The following is a 19159-nucleotide window of genomic DNA, read 5'->3' as shown; positions in this document are numbered from 1 at the left end:
CTTCGAAATTCCTTTCAACTTGCCTGAGCCCATTTCGACTAATTCGGCCTGCTAAAGATCATTTAAACCTAGAGAAATTACAACTCTGCATGTAAATGTTTTTTCTCATTGGTTTATGCAGCTCATTAATGATTTCTTCACGAATGGGGGTGGGTGAATCGCACACCTTCAGTGTGCTCAGTCCTGCAGGAGAACCACCCACCTTTTCACCTACAAAATTTGTTTAACGAAAATACTCTTTTCAGTTTTACATATTGTGCAAAGACCTTTAATCCTCTCTCTGCCGGTTTTAGTTCTTACTCTGTGAGGATTCTGTGTCTCACTGAATTTTTTACACTTAAAACAATGCATGTGAACGTCCATAAGGAATAAGTTTGTCTTCGACAAACGATCACTCTGAAGAGCTGAGTGCGAAGCGTGAATCTCAATTTAACTAGACTAAAAAAAATATAATAATATAATTTCACCTTTCAGCACCAACTATAACAGTCTTAGACCTGCCGTCAGACTGCATCTACTTCACCTGCCACTGTCAATTCACCAAACATGATCAATTCGCCTGAAACAGGGACAATCTTAACAGATTCGTTTAGAGATATAAATATTTTATCCTTCTTTTTCATTTCAAGTGTCAAGTGATGGATTATTGAATTGTGTTGGACATAAAATTTGCAGTTCATCAGCATCGAATCTTTTTATCTCTATTTTAAAATCAGTAGGCGACAGGTAACGATTTACATTAGCTTCAAATAAAATAATTTTCTTGATTTTTACATCATACCCAAATGTGTACTTCACTATTTCCCTACCAGTAAGAAAGTCAAATTTCAGTTTATGTTTGTCATACATTCTTTTCTGAAGATCACTTATTTGACTTAGATATGGCGTTAAATATGCCTTTGAAAAATAATCTTCAAGAGCTTTTTCTACTTCCTTTTTTGTAAAGAAGTGCTTTATAGTGCTGTAGTTGTCTTGAAGAACCTGATTAATTTTTTTAATTAAGCTTTGTAGCGGTGAAATAGTTATTGAACTGTGTTAGAATGCTTATGTATTCGGGTTTTGTAACATATTCTTTTTCTAAATACTAACCTTTTATAGGGTCTTTTATGTCTACAATTCTTCTGCCTTTAAAGTCAACGAAAGTTTTAGTCACCTTAAAAGTGTTGTTCACTCTTTCCGAAACCACACGGTTATAATGTATATCCTTGGGACTACTGACGCATAAACATCTTCGATTTTTGATCGAAACTCTTCAATTGAGTCACCATCAAAATTCTTAACGAGTATGTTTCCAAAAATGACGAAATAGCATGTTAAAGACATTATTAAACTTAAAATTTTTGCATAAGAGTTCTAAAACAAACATACATAAATGACCGCAAATTATTTCATTGAAATTTTGTATTCTCTGCCTATTGTACTACAGATCACTTTTTCCCAAATAGTTAACGAGCTGTTTAGGAATAATTCCTCCACATGAATCAAAAACGAATTTTTTATCCTTATTCTTATAATAGCAGATCCAATGGGTGGCAACATGGTCAGAAGTATCTACATTTACAATTCTGTATTCTAAATTTTTCGCTTCGTTGGACAATTTATCAGTCATATAAATGCATCAAAAGTGTTTAATTTTTTAACTAATTCTTTTATATCGAAATTAGATAAAGGATTGCTAAATTTTTTATGAATTTTTTTTTTGCCTTTCTGGCTGCACCAGCTAAATCTTTCTTCTCCATTTCCAAGTTTTGTGTTTTCTGTTCTTCTAGCTCTTTGTCAGCTGTTATGACTGTATTTGCGATTGATGCAGATCCGCCAGCAAGTGGGCCAGTAGTTGCTAGATATGGTAATGCAGCCAACATTTGTGGAAGAAATCCATCTTGATGTTGTATTAAGCCTTTTCCTTACTTCTTTTGTGTTAGATATTCAATAATCTTTTTCACAACGGGAATACCAAGTGTAATGAGTAAATTACCACCAACTTCAGCTGCCGCTTTCTCTTTTGTGCATCAGTCAAAAATGGCTCAATTGCATTTAGCTGATCATTATTCAGCTTAAATTTAATTGATTTTGGCTTGATTTTGCCGCTGGGCAGCAAAGTATAATCGACTGAGTCGCTGTTCGTTTATATAGATTAAAAAATTTAATAGAGATTAAGCTCCCCAACCATTGTCATCCACGCCTAAGGCAGCACCAGCTGCGTCCATTCCTAATTTTCTCTTTCCATGCATTATCCCTCTAACTGCAGTTGCTGAAATTCTGTCACCTAAAGAAGCATTACTCCCATGCATTATTTCTTTCGCAGCTAACTGAAGTCCTTTATCGGCTTCATGTCTTTTTTCTAAATCTTTGTGATGTCTGTAGGCGATATCATGTTTTTTACAAGCCTCATCTAGTGGATTAATTCCCAGATCACCGCACGTTATTTGCTCGTCCAATTTAGTTCCTGGACCACAGAACGAGTTGCCTGGAAGATGCATTTCGAACGGTAATTTGTCGATCAGAGTGTTTATGAGGCCTTTCCCATGTTTTTCGCTTGTCCAGAACGTGTGTGGAAGATTGTTCAAAAATCTGATCAAGTATGGAATTCCCTTAGGATTGTTGATGTTAAGGTTGATAAATTTGTTCGTCAGCATTTGCGTCATGCCAAATTTTTCCTTGTGAAAATATTTATTCCTCGCTAGTTCTACGGCATGAATAACTGCTAATCTATCGATTAAATCTCGAACATCGTTCATCCAGATATACTCGACTGGTTTTACTGTTTATTTCTCAATAGAGTAATTCGATTCCCTTCACTCATTTTCTCAGCCAAACTGCTTTCAGTCGAACTTGATTCTGAATATGACGGTAATTGATATACTTTTGGAAAATAGACACTATTTCTTTTATCACTTTATTTTATTTTTGCCTCTACTTGATTTTACTTTATTTGGGTTAGTTTCAGAATACAGTGCTCCTGAACGGTATAATATATATGCATAATTTGATAAATCTTCACTATCGAATTTATCATTCATATCATCCATTGTAATTTGCTTTTTAGTTAAGAAAGTCATAAGTCCATCTGTGCCTTCCTATTGTTTTCCAACAATTTTTAATTTGTCACCATCGAATGTAACAGGAAAACGCTCAACACATTTAAATGTACCAACAGATTTTAATCCGAAAGTTTCATATTCACTGTGATTAACGTACTTTAACATTCTTTCACTAACATTTATTTAAACGTCATCGCCACCTGAACAGCGTTCAGACTTCGTCTGTAGCACCTCTCTTAATTTTTTGGGTCGCTTCTCTTCTTCATATTTTTTCAACGTGTCTTGAATTTCTGATTCACTTAATGTGTAGTCATACTTGTCAGGAACGTCGTCAGACCAATCATATAGTTATTTAATTGGGGATACGTCTCCAAAGTCGTCTATGTGTTGACGAAAAGGAGTCATCTGATTTTCATCCACTCTATTTTCCTCGATCGCTTTCAGAACGTTATGACCTAATCCTTCGATTCCTTTTTTTTTTTTTTTGTTCGATTTCGTCGATAACAGATTGGTCTCCTTTCTCATATTTTTCATATTCTGTTCGTGGCTGTTTTTTCCAAAGCTTGAAGGTTTTTTTTCAGTTCTTCAGCTTCCTTTAGATTGCGTTTGACTTTTTTAACAACCTCCTCATCGTATTTTGCGAACATTTACTACAGAAGAAAAAACACTAAATTTTTGTGTTGAACATGTTCAATGCCAGCCGCAGCAGGTTTTGACAGCGTCAATGTTAACACTCATAATAAAATTTAATTACGTGACGTATTGTAGACACAGGTTTATCAAAATGATAACCACCACATGTGTCTGGAACGCATGTAGCATCATCATCATACCATATGCAATTGCTGCAATGTTCACCGAATCTCGATACAACTTTATCTAATTTTTCCAAATAATCAACAGCTTATTTAAATTCACTTATGTCTTCTGGTAAAACATCGTTGCGGTGGTCTAATAGATACGCAATTTGATCTTTCATTTAACATATTAAAATTTAGGAAAAATATTGCATTTTGTTTCTGAAATTGCCATCATTCAGTTTCCTAGTCATGTCTATCGTAAAAAAACCGAAGTCATCATTCCAAAATGTACTGCACATTTCTTTAAACTCATCAAACTTCAAGTCACCACTCATGATACATGTGATTTAAATGTGTGTCATCCCGTCTTAGAATATTTAAAAAATTGAGGCTGTCTCTGACTAGCTGTTTCAGTATTTTTGAGTACGTTTAAGCCAAGTAGAAATAATCTATTCCTTTATGTATGCCTCTCGTAAAATATTCGCTAACGATATCTTGGTTCCCAAGAATGACGTCATCGAAGACAACAACTGAATTGTTGTGACATGATCCATTGGAACAATGTGATCGTTATTGTCGACAAAGGTTGCTATTTTTTCGGACTGCTGTCGCTTGTCTTCAATTGTTTTGCACATTTTTATGAATTCTGAATATTTTGGCTGAGGTAAGCTTTTGGAATAGACATACGAATGATCAATTTTTTTCCAGTTCAACCATCCTGGAGCTAGAATTTAACTGGCTACCAATAATGTAGTTTTTCCACAACCGCTTGGTCCTACTTTTGCACATCGAATAAAATTTGTTAAAAGTTTACCATGTTCATTTTTCGACTTATTTTCAGGAATTCTTACTTTTGGCTCCCAATCAACTTTGCTCATTCATTTTAAAAAAGTTATTAATAAATGGTTCAATTATTTCAACTGAGCGGTAAGTTGTCTGTCCTTAAAGAAAGATTGACTGTACCCATACAAGACAGCTTTAGTAATGGTTCGTTCTTATTCAAATTTTCTAACTCTGAATATTACACCGAAAAATAATAAACTTTATTCTGATGGAGAAACGATAGAAATTCTTGTTGGTCAGTATAGTTTGAAAAACCTGGAAAAATGTATTCATCCAAAGAAGCCAAATATTCACATTAAAGCAGATGAAATTTTAAACAGTGTTGTTATCGAAAGTAATGTAAAATTGTACATGGACATAAAGGACAGCATTGGAAGTATGCTTGGTTTTAGTAACCAAGTTGTTAGTCTAAAGTGAAGGCTGTGGCTAAAGACGTCCCCAAAATTATTCCGTTTGAGCTGATCAATATAAACTTCTATCTTGCTGATGGGATGTTTGTAAAGCATACTGACCGTCTTCACAGAGAAACTAATATTATCGCCTCATTCAAGCCTAATGCAGAATTTGGTGGGCCAATAATTCACGAACCACATTTTCCTGTTCATGTTCCAAGTTTTGATCCAATTCAGGATTTAGAAATAACTATAACTGACGAAAATGATAATTTGATTGACTTGACAGTTCAATTGAAAGATCTTAAAATTTTTCCTTAATAAATCTGCGCCATGAATAAAATCGAGAGTTATCATTTCTATTCATTCCCTGTGAATGAGAAGACTAAAAACAATTTAAATGCCCCAAATAAGAGTACAGAAATTGAAATAAATATTGGTGAGGGATGGCTTCATCCGAATCATGTAAAACTTTATATGAATTTCATTATTATTGGAACTGATGGAACAGATTATCCAATGTACGATAGGAAATCAAACAAGAGGTTAATCGATAATTACATAGCAAATCTGACTTTGTAATGATAAGTAAGAGGAATAATATTTTGTATAGAAATGAACATCCTTTCATTTCCTCATCAGTTTTGCTGCATCTGACTTCATTTGTTACTGAGAAAATAAGCTTAGAAGGGCATATTTTTAACACTGGAAAAATAAATAGTAAGGGAATGAAGTCCTTTATACGTTGCCAACGCCTGGTGGATTTTTAAAAGACTACAAAGAAATGATAAGGGAAGAAGATTTAACTGTAATTTTTACGCATAGTTCAACTTCTGGAGATGCAATTCTTCGATGGACTGACTATAATGACGTTGGAATTTAAATAAAAGACACTCTTCCAAAAGAAAGAAAAATTGTCAGAGTCGATGCAAATCCGTGTTCCTGTTGTCAAATACAAACCAAATTACGAGCTGGAACAGCGAGAAAACATTACGAAAAACCCGAAAATTCCTATTTCTCTTTATGAGCCTCAAACTGTCGAAGTTTCTGGTTTATCTGGCAAGATAAATTTTGAACCCGATATCACAAATTACAACAACTCGGTAGAATTCGACATTCCTTAAATCGTTTTTGTCACATTTCAGACAAATCGAAAAAATCATCAGTTAGTTGACTCTTTGTTATTTCTATCACGTTAATCTTCAGAACATATACCTGAAAAATGGTCGAAATGAAGTGTTTCCACAGGAGATGTGGAACATAAATCCTCCAAATAACTTCCTCAAAGCAGACGACGCATTTCTCGATTTTAAACTAGTTACTCCACTAAAATCAGACAGCGATCTTAGCCCATATAGTTTCATAACGAATTATCCGATTTATGTCATTAACATGATGCGTAGGAAGAACGTTGTCACTTCACAGACGACGACCATGAAACTTTGTGAAACTCGATAAGCTTCCTAATGACACACTCGCATATGTCATGATGTATGAAAAGAGAAATCTGACATACGATGCACAGCACAGATTACTAACTGATAATTTTTATTGCAGCATAGATCTTTCTCTCTCAGAGGCGAGTGGCCGGAGCCTCACGCGTCTTGTTATCTCTATGGCTCAGCGCCACTGTGTTGGCTGTTGGCCTGCCTAAGGAAATAATTGCTAGTTTCCTAACTCGAATTCTGTCTAACTTCTTCAGTCTATCTGCACTGCTCTCCAGACATCTATGACCGTTAGTATGAACTACATCAGCTCTAGCTTCGGTAGCTAGATGTCTCATTTTTCGCTCTCGAACGTACTTTGTCACTCGAATAGGAACTATATATATATATATATATATATATATATATATATATATATATATACACGATTTGTGAGTCGAATTACTTCGCCCCATGGGGCAAAGCTGAATAGCTATAGGATTTGTCTGGCCAGCCAATACTATTGTTATTTGCTCTCGTTGTCCACTGCTACAAAATGGCTCCGAGCACTATGGGACTCAACTGCTGAGGTCATTAGTCCCACTGCTACAGCCCATCAACAAGAAGACGAGGACACCAGCTGTTCCATCTACTCCAGAGGGAGATGACAAGATGCAGCCAGAAGAAGATGGGTGGATGTCAGAGTAATAGAAATCACAGAACAACAGCGGCTTTCAAGCTAGAAGTTGCAGACCATCGGCAGAAGATCCAGGTGGGAGAAGTTGAAATAAAGAGTGTACCATCAAAGTCCCACCAAGCTCGGGTGCTCACCCATTTTGCAGTTTTTTTCTTATATTCATCCTTGGAATCAAAAGAACGAATTTTCCCCTTTATATTTTATATCCCTTAAATGGACAACACAAAACAGCTAAGGCAATATGGCGACTATCTAGAGAAAAATAGTGTTAATGAATTTCATAAAGATAAGTACCGAAAAGATTGATATTATTGGATTTGTAATGAATGTGTTTCGAGAAGTCACACAATTACAGTCATATGTGAATGTGGTAGAACTGTATTCAAGAAATCACTCAAACAACAACTAAAATCAGCATTTCATAAAAATCTTATCTATGCGAACAAGAAAGAATTAGGAAAATTTTAGGTAAGGACTGACATACAGAATGCAGAGGCCTGAAGCTTAGTGAAGACTGAGTGGAAGGCATTCAATAGGATATATTTTGCATTTTTTTCTTACATTCACTTAGGGAAATGTGTCATTTCCCTTGGTCAACGTAAGAAAATAAAGAGGTGAACAGTGGTGAACGAGGGTGAATTGTTGCGTTCACCTGAGAATTTGTAAGAGAATTTGAGCAGAAAAATGGGTTAGAGTAGGACAATTCTGAGGGTTTTGGGGAACTAGCTCGGTTTCTGGCGAAACTGAAGGTCGAGCCAGGAAGTGAGCTGGTGAGCCAGAACCCCAGAATTGTCCTATCTTATCTATGTTATTGAGATAAATCTCCTTTTGCACTGAAATAACCAGCCAGCCTTCGCTGATGCATCCCTTTGATGCCGTGTTACAGTCTTTCACGATCTGCAAGGCTAGACCTTCAGAACTGGTGACATTTTGTGGCCCCAATGCTGTCATTCCTGACCACAATACTCCATCACCATCCACAGGCATCACCATTATAGCAGCCTAGCCACTGCCCAGCTGATGCATCTTGACAGCCCTCATGGTTTCCCTGCTGGCTCTGTACATGGTCAGCACACCTGTTGCCTCTGCAGTACCACACCATTGTACCAGTGCATCATCTCAGTTAGCCTCGTATTTCTAGAATAACCAAAATCGGCCAATTCGAACTCTAAATTATTTTATGATTCTCTGTAACTTCTTAAATACTTTTGAGCTTTCTATTCCTGTCCTCTTTTTACTACATTTTGGAAATTCTTTGTTTCCCCTATTAGAATGTTGTATCACTTAGCAAGAACCACCCATCCAAAGGAGAATTTGCATACATTAAACTACAAATTTTGTAACTTTGAATTAATTAGCCTGCTGCTATGGAGGGGGAGTGAAGTGTGCATTGTAGACTCACAGACTGAGTGGGAAACGCTTTATGAAATACATTTCACTGCACAGCTGTATACACCTTGTTCACATTCATACCATTCTGACAGTGAGGATCCTGACGAGGTGACACTTCCAAGAAAACATCGCTAGTGAGGAAAAGCTTCTAGAAAATCATCCAGCAACCAGTCAGACAGCTGTTAATGGTGACATGGGCCATAGAGCATAACCAAGATCAATTTGGCTCTCTCAGTCTGAACAGAGGTGCCCTTTCATCCCATTCTCCAGCACTATACCCCTCAGCCTGTTAGTGGCCTTAGAGGTAAAGTTCTGATGTAAACCACAGTCAGTTGTTTCAAAGTACTCTCCATTGTTTTTTAAACAATATGCTTGATTTCCATGTACTCATGGATCCACATCCTACAGTTGACTTGTACCTGACAATTCTTGTACAGTAGTTTATTCTGTCATGATTAGCTTAGGTCATGATTTTATTAGGTGCAGGTACCCTCTAATTTATGGGTATCTACTGTGTTTATGTAGATTCAGATATTTGGATGGTTTTCCACACAACCACTGAATATATTTATTTTCTGCTTACACCTTGTGTACCAGGTAAATGCTATATGACCCATCTTTAGCTGACACATATAGATATTCAGTCCATATTGTGTACCTTTTTAACATGTTACTACGAATTTTACTGTTTTTCTTAGTTTCATAATATGTATAGTCGCCACACTTAGTAGTATATTTTCAGATTCATCTGAATATAAGGCTATTGTCTAGAGACCTGATTTTCCTTTCTTTTTATTGGAAAATATTTAATACAAATGTATGTGGATGTTGCCTCTTATGAATAGTCTATACAGCAGTTGTGGATGTCCTATCATGAGAAAGACGGAATAAAATGTAATCACATCACTAAAAGTGTCACTGCAAAGTGTAGCAAAAGAGAACAGTGCAAATCACTTAATTATAACTCCAGTTGTTACATATATGATGGGACATACTAAAACACTTTCACCAATAACAAATAGGTAGGAAATCAAAAATAAAAACAATGGTTCTGTAATAAAAAATGAAGCACAAGTACAGATTTCCAAAGAAGTCACATTTATTTACACAAATTAAGAAAAATATCCACAGTAAAAACATCATTGAATACAACACAAGAAATATTTAGTACTCATGTTCTAAGTTCTCCCAAGTGTTGTTCTTGTGTATACAGATAACTGGAATCGAATCAGAACACCAAATGTTTGTTTATCTATTTAATTTCGTGTAGAATTTACACAGTATTAAATGCTGAGCAAATACTTAAAAGAGCTTTGGTGCATAACACTTATCTACATTATCTCTTAATTATGTACAGAACTTTGTGAAACAAGAAAATTTCACAAGAAAAATAGTTATCATTCACTGGTTTAAAAGGCAACCAAGTACAATGAATTTGTTAGATTACACATTTTAGCATCTGACCTATCACATGAAGATGCACTGATGAGCAAAAATGTCATGAATACTGCCCATTGGGAGCCTGAATGCCAGATGTTGTATGCACATGATACATTAAGCACATTACAAGTAAGCAGACCAAAGATTAACAAGGAATTGTTCATCCAATTAGATGGGTTGCTAGCATGTAAAGCCAATGACATAAGTGACTTTAGCGAAGGGCAAGTTACAGTAGCATTGCTGTTGGGAACTAGCACCTCACAGTGGTGAAGCTGGTTGGCTGGATCTATGCTACTGTTGTGAACATCTGTGGAAAGTGGCAGAAAGGTGATAAATCCATAACCTTATGAAAAGGTTATCTATACTTCATCAAATCTTGGAGGTCAGAAGCTTGCCTGCTCTCTAGAGCTGGACATGTGGCAATAAATGCCATATCTAATGACATAAAACAATGTTGGAGCAGCCACACACGTTTTTGAACACACAATTCAATGCACATTGTTGAATGTGGGGCTCCGCAACATATGGTCAGTGTATGTTTCCATACCAATCCACCAAAATGTTCAGTTGCAACTGTGGTGAGCAAGGGATCATTGATGCTGGAATGAAGACCAATGCAAATGTCAACTAACAGGGCGGGTGACATTTCCTGTTACACCAGGTCGGTTGCCAAGTCCAGATATGCTATCATCTAGGTGGATGGCACCAGATGGAGGGTCCATTATGCTATGGGGCAGTCAGTTGGACTCCTTTGGGACATCTGATAGTAATCAATGGCGGCATGAGAGTTGCAGTCTATGTGATCTTTATTGCAACTGCATAGATTCATTCATGCCTGATGTGCTCTCCAATGGTGAAGGAATCTTTCCGACCACAGTGGTCTAAGTACCATGGTAACTAGCAATTATGTCTGAACCACACCATTTAGCTGATCTGAACGTGTGGAATACAACTGGTGCAACATACATCTAGAAGTATGTAAAAGACATATCAAGTCCATATCATGTAGAATTGTCACTGTATTGTGTTCCACAGCTGGACAAACATGCTATTAAGCAGGTTGTTATATTTGTTGTTACGTTTACTAATGCAGGATTAATAGTAACAGAACACAAATATACACACTATCAATGACACACACAGCAAATCCCTTGAGAAAACATACTTGAGTAAAATAATTGCCATAATCATGTTCCTCCATTGTTGAGTTTACTAGTCTTTGTGAAGGAAGTGCCATTAATATATTTTTGCTGTCACTGTTCCTAAAATGTAGAGTTACAAGTACTACTTAATGACCATGTTTGGAATAATACGCAGCACGTCATCACATTTCCTTGGCCTTATACTTAATATTGCATGGTACTTATGGTTACTGACAAAGTTAAGAATTTATCACAATTCACAATTTTCTTGTCTCAGGATTGATAGGAAAATGGATCAGTGTTAATTGACAAAACCACATTTGATTCACGTTTCTGGAGTATTTAGTAATACAATTTCCTACCATATCAAGGTTCAGATATGTATTTTTATATTGTCACATGATCTCTTACCGCTCTATAGCACACATTGTTGCACTTTTTTTCCCAATTCTATCACATTTTAATGTTATTTCACAGGCATTACAATTTATTGTCGCCCTGCCCCATCCATTATTTTATAGACCTTGAGGGCACGAACAAGGAAAATCTACTTGCAAAAACTAACACTTACTTGCAGTTTCTTTCTGATGTGAAGTAATGCATGTGTCTTAAGAGTACGCAATTGAGTGAAACTTTTGTCACAGATATCACATTTGTGAGGCCCCTTTCCAATGTGTTTTAATGCATGTCTCTTGAGGTCATCTGATCTAACAAATGATTTGCCACAAATATCACATTTGTAAGGTCTTTTCCCGGTGTGTATGAAGACATGTTTATTGAGATCGCCTGACCTAAAAAAAGATTTCCCACAAATCTCACATTTGTGAGGTTTCTTTCCAGTGTGAATTATTTCGTGTTTCTTCAGATAGTATGGCTGAGTAAATGATTTCCCACAAATCTCACATTTGTGAAGTTTCTTTCCAGTGTGAATTATTTCATGTCTCTTGAGCTGGCCTGGCTGGGCAAACGATTTCCCACAAATCTCACATTTGTGAAGTTTCTTTCCAGTGTGAATTATTTCATGTCTCTTGAGCTGGCCTGGCTGGGCAAACGATTTCCCACAAATCTCACATTTGTGAAGTTTCTTTCCAGTGTGAATTATTTCGTGTCTCTTGAGCTGGTCTGGCTGGGTAAACGATTTCCCACAAATCTCACATTTGTGAGGTTTCTTTCCAGTGTGAATGAATGTGTGTGCCTTGAGTCTCCACGACTTAGAAAAAGATTTCCCACAAATCTCACATTTGTGAGGTTTCTTTCCAGTGTGAATTATTTCATGTCTCTTGAGATAGCGAGGCTGAGTAAATGATTTCCCACAAATCTCACATTTGTGAAGTTTCTTTCCGGTGTGAATTATTTCATGTCTCTTGAGATAGGATGGCTGAGTAAATGATTTCCCACAAATCTCACATTTGTGATGTTTCTTTCCAGTGTGAATTATTTCATGTCTCTTGAGATAGCATGGCTGAGTAAATGATTTCCCACAAATCTCACATTTGTGAAGTTTCTTTCCAGTGTGAATTAAGAAGTGAGTCATGAGGGTACTTGACCGAGAAAACGATTTGTCACAAATCTCACATTTGTGAGGTTTCTTTCCAGTGTGAATTAATACATGAGCCTTGAGAGTATCTGATCTAGCAAAACATTTTCCACAAATCTCACATTTGTGAGGTTTCTTTCCAGTGTGAATTACTGTGTGTATCTTGAGTTTCCACGACCTAGAAAAAGATTTCCCACAAATCTCACATTTGTGAGGTGTTTTCACAGTGTGTACGTATGCTTTTCCCTTCGGATCACCTGACCTACTACTCAATTTGCCACAAATACCACGTTTGTCAGTTCTGTTTGGAGCAAATAGATCAACCTGGGCACTGACATTAACAGCTGTAGATAAAATTGCATCATCATTTTTTTTCTCGGCATCACTTGTTATGTATGCATTACATGTGTCATTAGCGGGCTTGTCTGCAGCTTTCCATGTTTCCTTGTATGAATTCAGCTCGTTGTGTTCTGTGACAGGAACTTCTGGCTCACTATCCAAGAAGATACTGCTTTGATGCTCATCAGTATAGTCATATCTTTTGTGATTGCCAACAGTTAAAACATGATAATTCTCACTCATTCTCAAATGTTTTTTCAAACTAACATTACTAGGAAATACCTCACCACACCACTTACAAACATACAAAGGTGGTTGCGTGCCATCAATGTGCATAAACACATGAATTATGAGTCTGTATTTTGAAGGAAAGCTCTGTTGGCAGAAATTACAGCTATATACAGGTAATTCCTTTCCCCTCATATTACATTCATATTGTGTGGTAACTGAGCATTCTTTATTAACAGTCACATCTTCTGTAGCAGTTCCAAACTCGTGTGTTGACTTCTCCATGTCTCTCACCAACTCATCCTGTTGGTGTTGTGTTTCTTCACATGATATGCCACAGCTCCCACCAGTGCTCTGTGTCAATCTGAAGAGTGAGGAGGAGAATAATAAATATTGATATATATACATATATAACAAAGAAACAATATTTAACTGTACATAAATAGAGTACTATAGGCCGGAAGTCATAAAAGTGCATTAGAAATTACATGTTAAGTAGCTGTTAGTGATTTAAAATTATAATATTTCACCAGAAGGACAGAACTGGTGAGATAAAAGTGGTTTAAAACTAAAATAACCAGAGGAAATCCCATAATGGTTAATCTGAGTCACTGCCGATTTGATTTGAGATTTTTGGATAAGAATTAAAATAATTCACTTTAACATGTTACAATCTTTTTAAAATACAGTGCTACAAGTTAGTAGTCTACATCAATTCATTAAATGGATCAAAAAGTGTATCAGTTACATGTTTTAATTCAAAATTCTTAAGTTCAAGTATTTAAGATTTAATTAAGAGAAATAATTTTTAAATGCTCCTCTGCCATTATCTTAGCTCTGTAAGTGCCTTTTCTTTGTTTTGCAAACACTTTCACCTTTGGAAATGATAAATTTATTTCACCTAATGAACAGATTTTTTTGTTTGATACGCAGTGAGTCAAGAACTAGTGCAAGCTTCAATATTTTGATTAGGTATCTAGTATGAATGTTAATTAGGTGGATAATGACTGTACTGAACAAGAATCAATATCACATCAATCAAGGGAAAAAATTTGCATACTGATGACAATGTGAATGACGCACTTGCAGATGGTTTTAATCTAAGACTGTGTTTTTTGGCACTGAAACTTGTATGAAGCCTTGCACAAATGGAAATACTGCTCGAAAGGATGGAAATGGTTGTAAATTTTCCAATATGTTTGCGGTCATCCTTTCTGAAAATTTTTACATCTTTCCAACATCTGGTCTCATGGCATTGCAGAACACCATTCACTGAAGGACACACATATATATGGCCACGTCACTACCCATTACACACTGAACGCTAACATTACATATTGAGTAGCAGTGATAACAGCTGATGCATGAGCTACCCCTGTAGTATCTGGGTCCCATTATTTCGCCTGCAGTCAAACACTTTCCCAAAGTACAGAACAGTGATGCCTTACAGGTCCCCAGTACGTACATCATGTTGGACATGAAAGATTACCAACTACTGAAGGCGTGCATGTGCCAGGGTTTTCTTTTGTTGTGACTATAACTTTTGACTTTTTCCATTGTGTTAGATATACAGTTTTGTTTGGCATGGTATCTCGTAAATTTCGTGTGTTTTTAAACTCTTGATTGGGATCACACGATTTGTTTAACATAACTGGTTTCATGGTGTGTGTGTCTGATTCTAGAAGTTGATAACTAAATCACTAAATACCGTAATTTTTTTTTTACATCTACATGGATACTCTGCGAATCACATTTACGTGCCTGGCAGAGGGTTCATCAAACCACCTCCAGAATTCTCTATTATTCCACTCTCTTATAGTGCGAGGAATGAATCAACACTTATATATTTCCGTACAAGCTCTGATTTCCCTTATTTTATCGTGGTGATCGTTCCTCCCCATGTAGGATGGTGTCAACAAAATATTTTCGAATTCGGAGGAGAGAGTTGGCGATAAGAATTTCACGAGAAGATTCTGCCACAACGAACACCGCCTTTCTTTTAATGATTTCCAGCCCAAATCCTGCATCATTTCTGTGATACTCTCTCCCATATTTCGCGATAATACAAAACGTGCTGCCTTTCTTCGTACTATTTCGATGTACTCCATCAGTCCTATTTGGTAAGGATCCCACACTACACACCAGTATTCTAAAAGAGGACGGACAAGCACAGTGTAAGCAGTCTCCGTTCTAGGTCTACTACATTTTCTAAGTGTCCTGCCAATAAAACGCAGTCTTTGGTTAGCCTTACCCACAACATTTTCTGTGTGTTCTTTCTAATTTAAGTTGTTAATTGCAATACCTAGGTATTTAGTTGAATTTACGGCTTATAGATTAGACCGATTTATCGTGTATCCGAAATTTAACGAGTTCCTTTTAGCAGTCATGTGGATGACCTCACACTTTTCGTTATTTAGGATCAAATGCCACTTCCCGCGCCATTCAGATTTCTTTTCTAAATCGTTTTGCAGTTTGTTTTGATCTTATGATGACTTTATTACTCAATAAACGACAGCGTCATCTGCAAACAACCAAAGACAGATGCTCAGATTGCCTCCCAAATCGTTTATATAGATAAGGAACAGCAAAGGGCCTTTAACACTACCTTTGGGAACGCCATAAATCACTTCTGTTTTAATCGACGACTTTCCATCAATTACTACGAACTGACGCCTTTCTGACAGGAACTCGCAAATCCAGTCACATAACTGAGACAATATTCCATAAGCACGCAATTTCACTACACGCCACTTGTGTGGTACAGTGTCAAAAGGCTTCCGGAACTGCAAGAATATGGAATCGAACTGAAATCCCTTGTCAATAGCACTCAACACTTCATGCGAATAAAGATCTAGTTGTGTTTCACAGGAACGATGTTTTCTAAACCCATGCTGACCGTTTCCTTTGAAGTAATTCATAATGTTTGAACACAATATATGTTCCAGAATCCTGCTGCATATTTATGTTAACGATATGGGCCTGTAATTAAGTAGATTACTCATACTACCTTTCTTGAATATTGGTGTGACCTGTGCAACTTTCCAGTCTTTGGATATGGATCTTTTGTCAAGCGAACGGTTGTTTATGATTTTCAACTATGGAGCTAATGCATCAGAATACTCTGAAAGAAATCTAATTGGTATACAGTCTGGATCAGAAGACTAGCTTTTATTAAGTGATTTGAGTTGCTTCACTACTCTGAGGATATTTACTTCTATGTTACTCATGTTGGCAGCTGTTCTCAATTCGAATTCTGGAATATTTACTTCGTCTTCTTTTGTGAAGGAATTTCTGAATGCTGTGTTTAGTAACTCTGCTTTGGCAGCACTATCTTCCATAGTATCTCCATTGCTATCGCGCAGAGAAAGCATTGATTGTTTCTTGCCGCTAACATACTTCACATACGACCTGAATCTCTTTGGATTTTCTGCCAGGCTTCGAGACAAAGTTTCGTTGTGGAAACTGTTATAGGCGTCTCGCATTGAACTCCGTGCTAAATTTCGAGCTTCTGTAAAGGATTGCCAATCTTGGAGATTTTGCGTCTGTTTAAACTTGGCATGTTTGTTTCGCTGTTTCTGCAACAGTGTTCTAACCCGTTTTGTGTACAAAGGAGGATCAGCTCCGTCGTTCGTTAATTTGTTTGGTATAGATCTCCCAATTTTGTGCCGATACTATTTCTATGGATTTAAGCCACATCTGGTGTACACTTATATTATTAATTTGGAATGAGTGGAGATTGTCTCTCAGGAAGGCGTCAAGTGAGATTTTATCCGCTTTTTTGAATAGGTATATTTTTCACTTATTTTTCGAGGATTTGGGGATTATATAATATTCAGTGTTGCTACGACAACCCTGTATTCACTAATCCCTGTATCGGCTTTGATCCTCGTTATTCACTCAGGATTATTTGCTGTTAAGAGATCAAGTGTGTTTTTGCAACCGTTTACTATTCGTGTGGGTTATAAATTAACTGCTCGAAACAATTTTCACAGAGCGCGTGTAGCACAATTTCGGAGGATATTTTATGCGTACCTCCAGAATTCAATATGTATTTTTGCCAACATATCTAGGGTAAATTAAAGTCACCATTAACTATTATTGTATGAGTCAAGTACGTGTTTGAAATCGAACTCAAGTTTTCTTTGAACCTTTCAGCAACTGTATCATCTGAATTGGGAGGTCGGTAAAAGGACCCAATTATTATATTATTCCGGTTGCCAACATTGACCTCTGCCCATACTAACTCACAGGAAGTATCTACTTCAATTTCGCAACACGATAAACTACTTTTGACAGCAACAAACACGCCACCGCCAACTGTGTTTAACCCATCCTTTCGGAACATTGTTAGGTTCTTCGCAAAAATTTCGGCTGAGCTTATATCTGGCTTTAGCCAGCTTTCAGTGTCTATAATGATCTGAGCATCAGGGCTTTCTATTAGCACTTGGAGCTCTGGTACTTCCCAACACAGCTACAACAATTTACAACTGTTATACCAATGGTTCCTGTATCTACGTTCTTCCTGTGTTCAGCTTGCACCCTTTGTGACTGAAGTCCTTCTTGTGTTTTCCCAAGACCTTCTAACCTAAAAAACCGTCCAGCCCATGCCACACAGCCCCTGCTACCCGTGTAGCCATTTCCTGCGTATAGTGGACACCTGACCTATTCAGTGGAACCTGAAACCCAAACACCCTTCGGCCCAAGTCAAGGAATCTGCAACCTACACAGTCGCAGAACCTTCTGAGCCTCTGATTCAGACCCTCCACTCGGCACTGTACTAGAGGTCCGCAATCAGTCCTGTCGACTATGCTGCAAATGGTCAGCTCTGCTTTCAGCCTGCAAGCAAGACTGACAGCTTTTATCACTTCTGTTAGCCACTCGAAACTAGAGAGAATCTCTTCTGGTCCAAAGTGACACACATCATTGGTACCGACATGAGTAAACACCTGCAGTTGACTGCACATTGTGCTCTTCATGGCATCTGGAAGGACCCTTTCCACATCTGGAATGACTCCACCCGGTATGCATATGGAGCGCACATTGGTTTTCTTTATCCTTTTTGACAGCCAAGTCCCTAAGGGACCACATAACGCGCCAAACGTTGGAGCTCCCAACTACCAATAATCCCAACCTCTGCAACTGCCCGGATCTTGCAGGCTGAGTGGTTTCCTCTGAAACAGGACAGCCAACAGCATCTGGCTCAGTGACAGTGTCAGCCACAAACAGCACCTGGAACCTGTTTGTCAGACAAACTGGGGAGGCCTTATGTGCGGCCACCTGGGGAGTCTTTCGCCGCCTGCTTCACCCTGAGACAACCTCCCAGTCGACCACAGGTGAGGTTTCAGCCTCAGTGCAAGCAGTAACTGGGTCTGCCACCAGTGAGGACCGATCAGAGGACTCTGACGTGCTGTACGTCTGTTGGATCCCCACGGCCAACCCACAACAGTGGCGCCCATCTACTGCAGCCTCAAGCTGTGTAACCGAAGCCATCACAGCCTGAAGCTGAGAGTGAAGTGACAGCAACTCGGCTCGCATCTGCACACAACAGTCCCTGTCCATACTAAAGACTGTGGAAAACTAAACTATTCAGATAACCGAACTATCGGCATGTGCTTCACAAATCTACTCTAGACCATGACGAAAACGCACTTACTGTGTCTAGTAATGCGCAGACATTCAAAAACCTAACTACCCAAGCATTCAAGTGAAACTAAATAATTCGCCCCTGATTAGGAACTTTTAATATATCACAAAATCCGTTTACTCTCTGACGCAAACGAAAACGCAAGAACTGTGGCTATTAGATATTAAAGTTACACGGAGGAACTCATGAAACTAAACTATTAACTCAATTACAACAAGTATTTTCATACATATGGAAGTA

At 37.5% G+C, this 19159-nt stretch overlaps 1 protein-coding gene across 2 annotated transcripts in view; it reads right to left on the bottom strand.

Moving 5' to 3' along the window:
- Positions 1-9725: 9725 nt before the first annotated feature.
- The window catches only part of LOC126213346 (zinc finger protein 729-like), a 69394-nt gene continuing 59960 nt past the window's right edge, over positions 9726-19159 (bottom strand). For both annotated transcript variants that reach the window (XM_049941045.1, XM_049941044.1), the window contains one exon: positions 9726-13639. In XM_049941045.1, coding sequence (XP_049797002.1) covers positions 11719-13560 — 1842 coding nt within the window. In that variant the 5' untranslated portion in view covers positions 13561-13639 and the 3' untranslated portion in view covers positions 9726-11718. The remainder of the gene's footprint in view (positions 13640-19159) is intronic.

The sequence above is a fragment of the Schistocerca nitens genome, chromosome 11 (assembly GCF_023898315.1).
Source record: "Schistocerca nitens isolate TAMUIC-IGC-003100 chromosome 11, iqSchNite1.1, whole genome shotgun sequence".
Classification (NCBI taxonomy): Eukaryota; Metazoa; Arthropoda; class Insecta; order Orthoptera; family Acrididae; genus Schistocerca; species Schistocerca nitens.
This window is presented reverse-complemented; position numbering and strand designations above follow the sequence as displayed.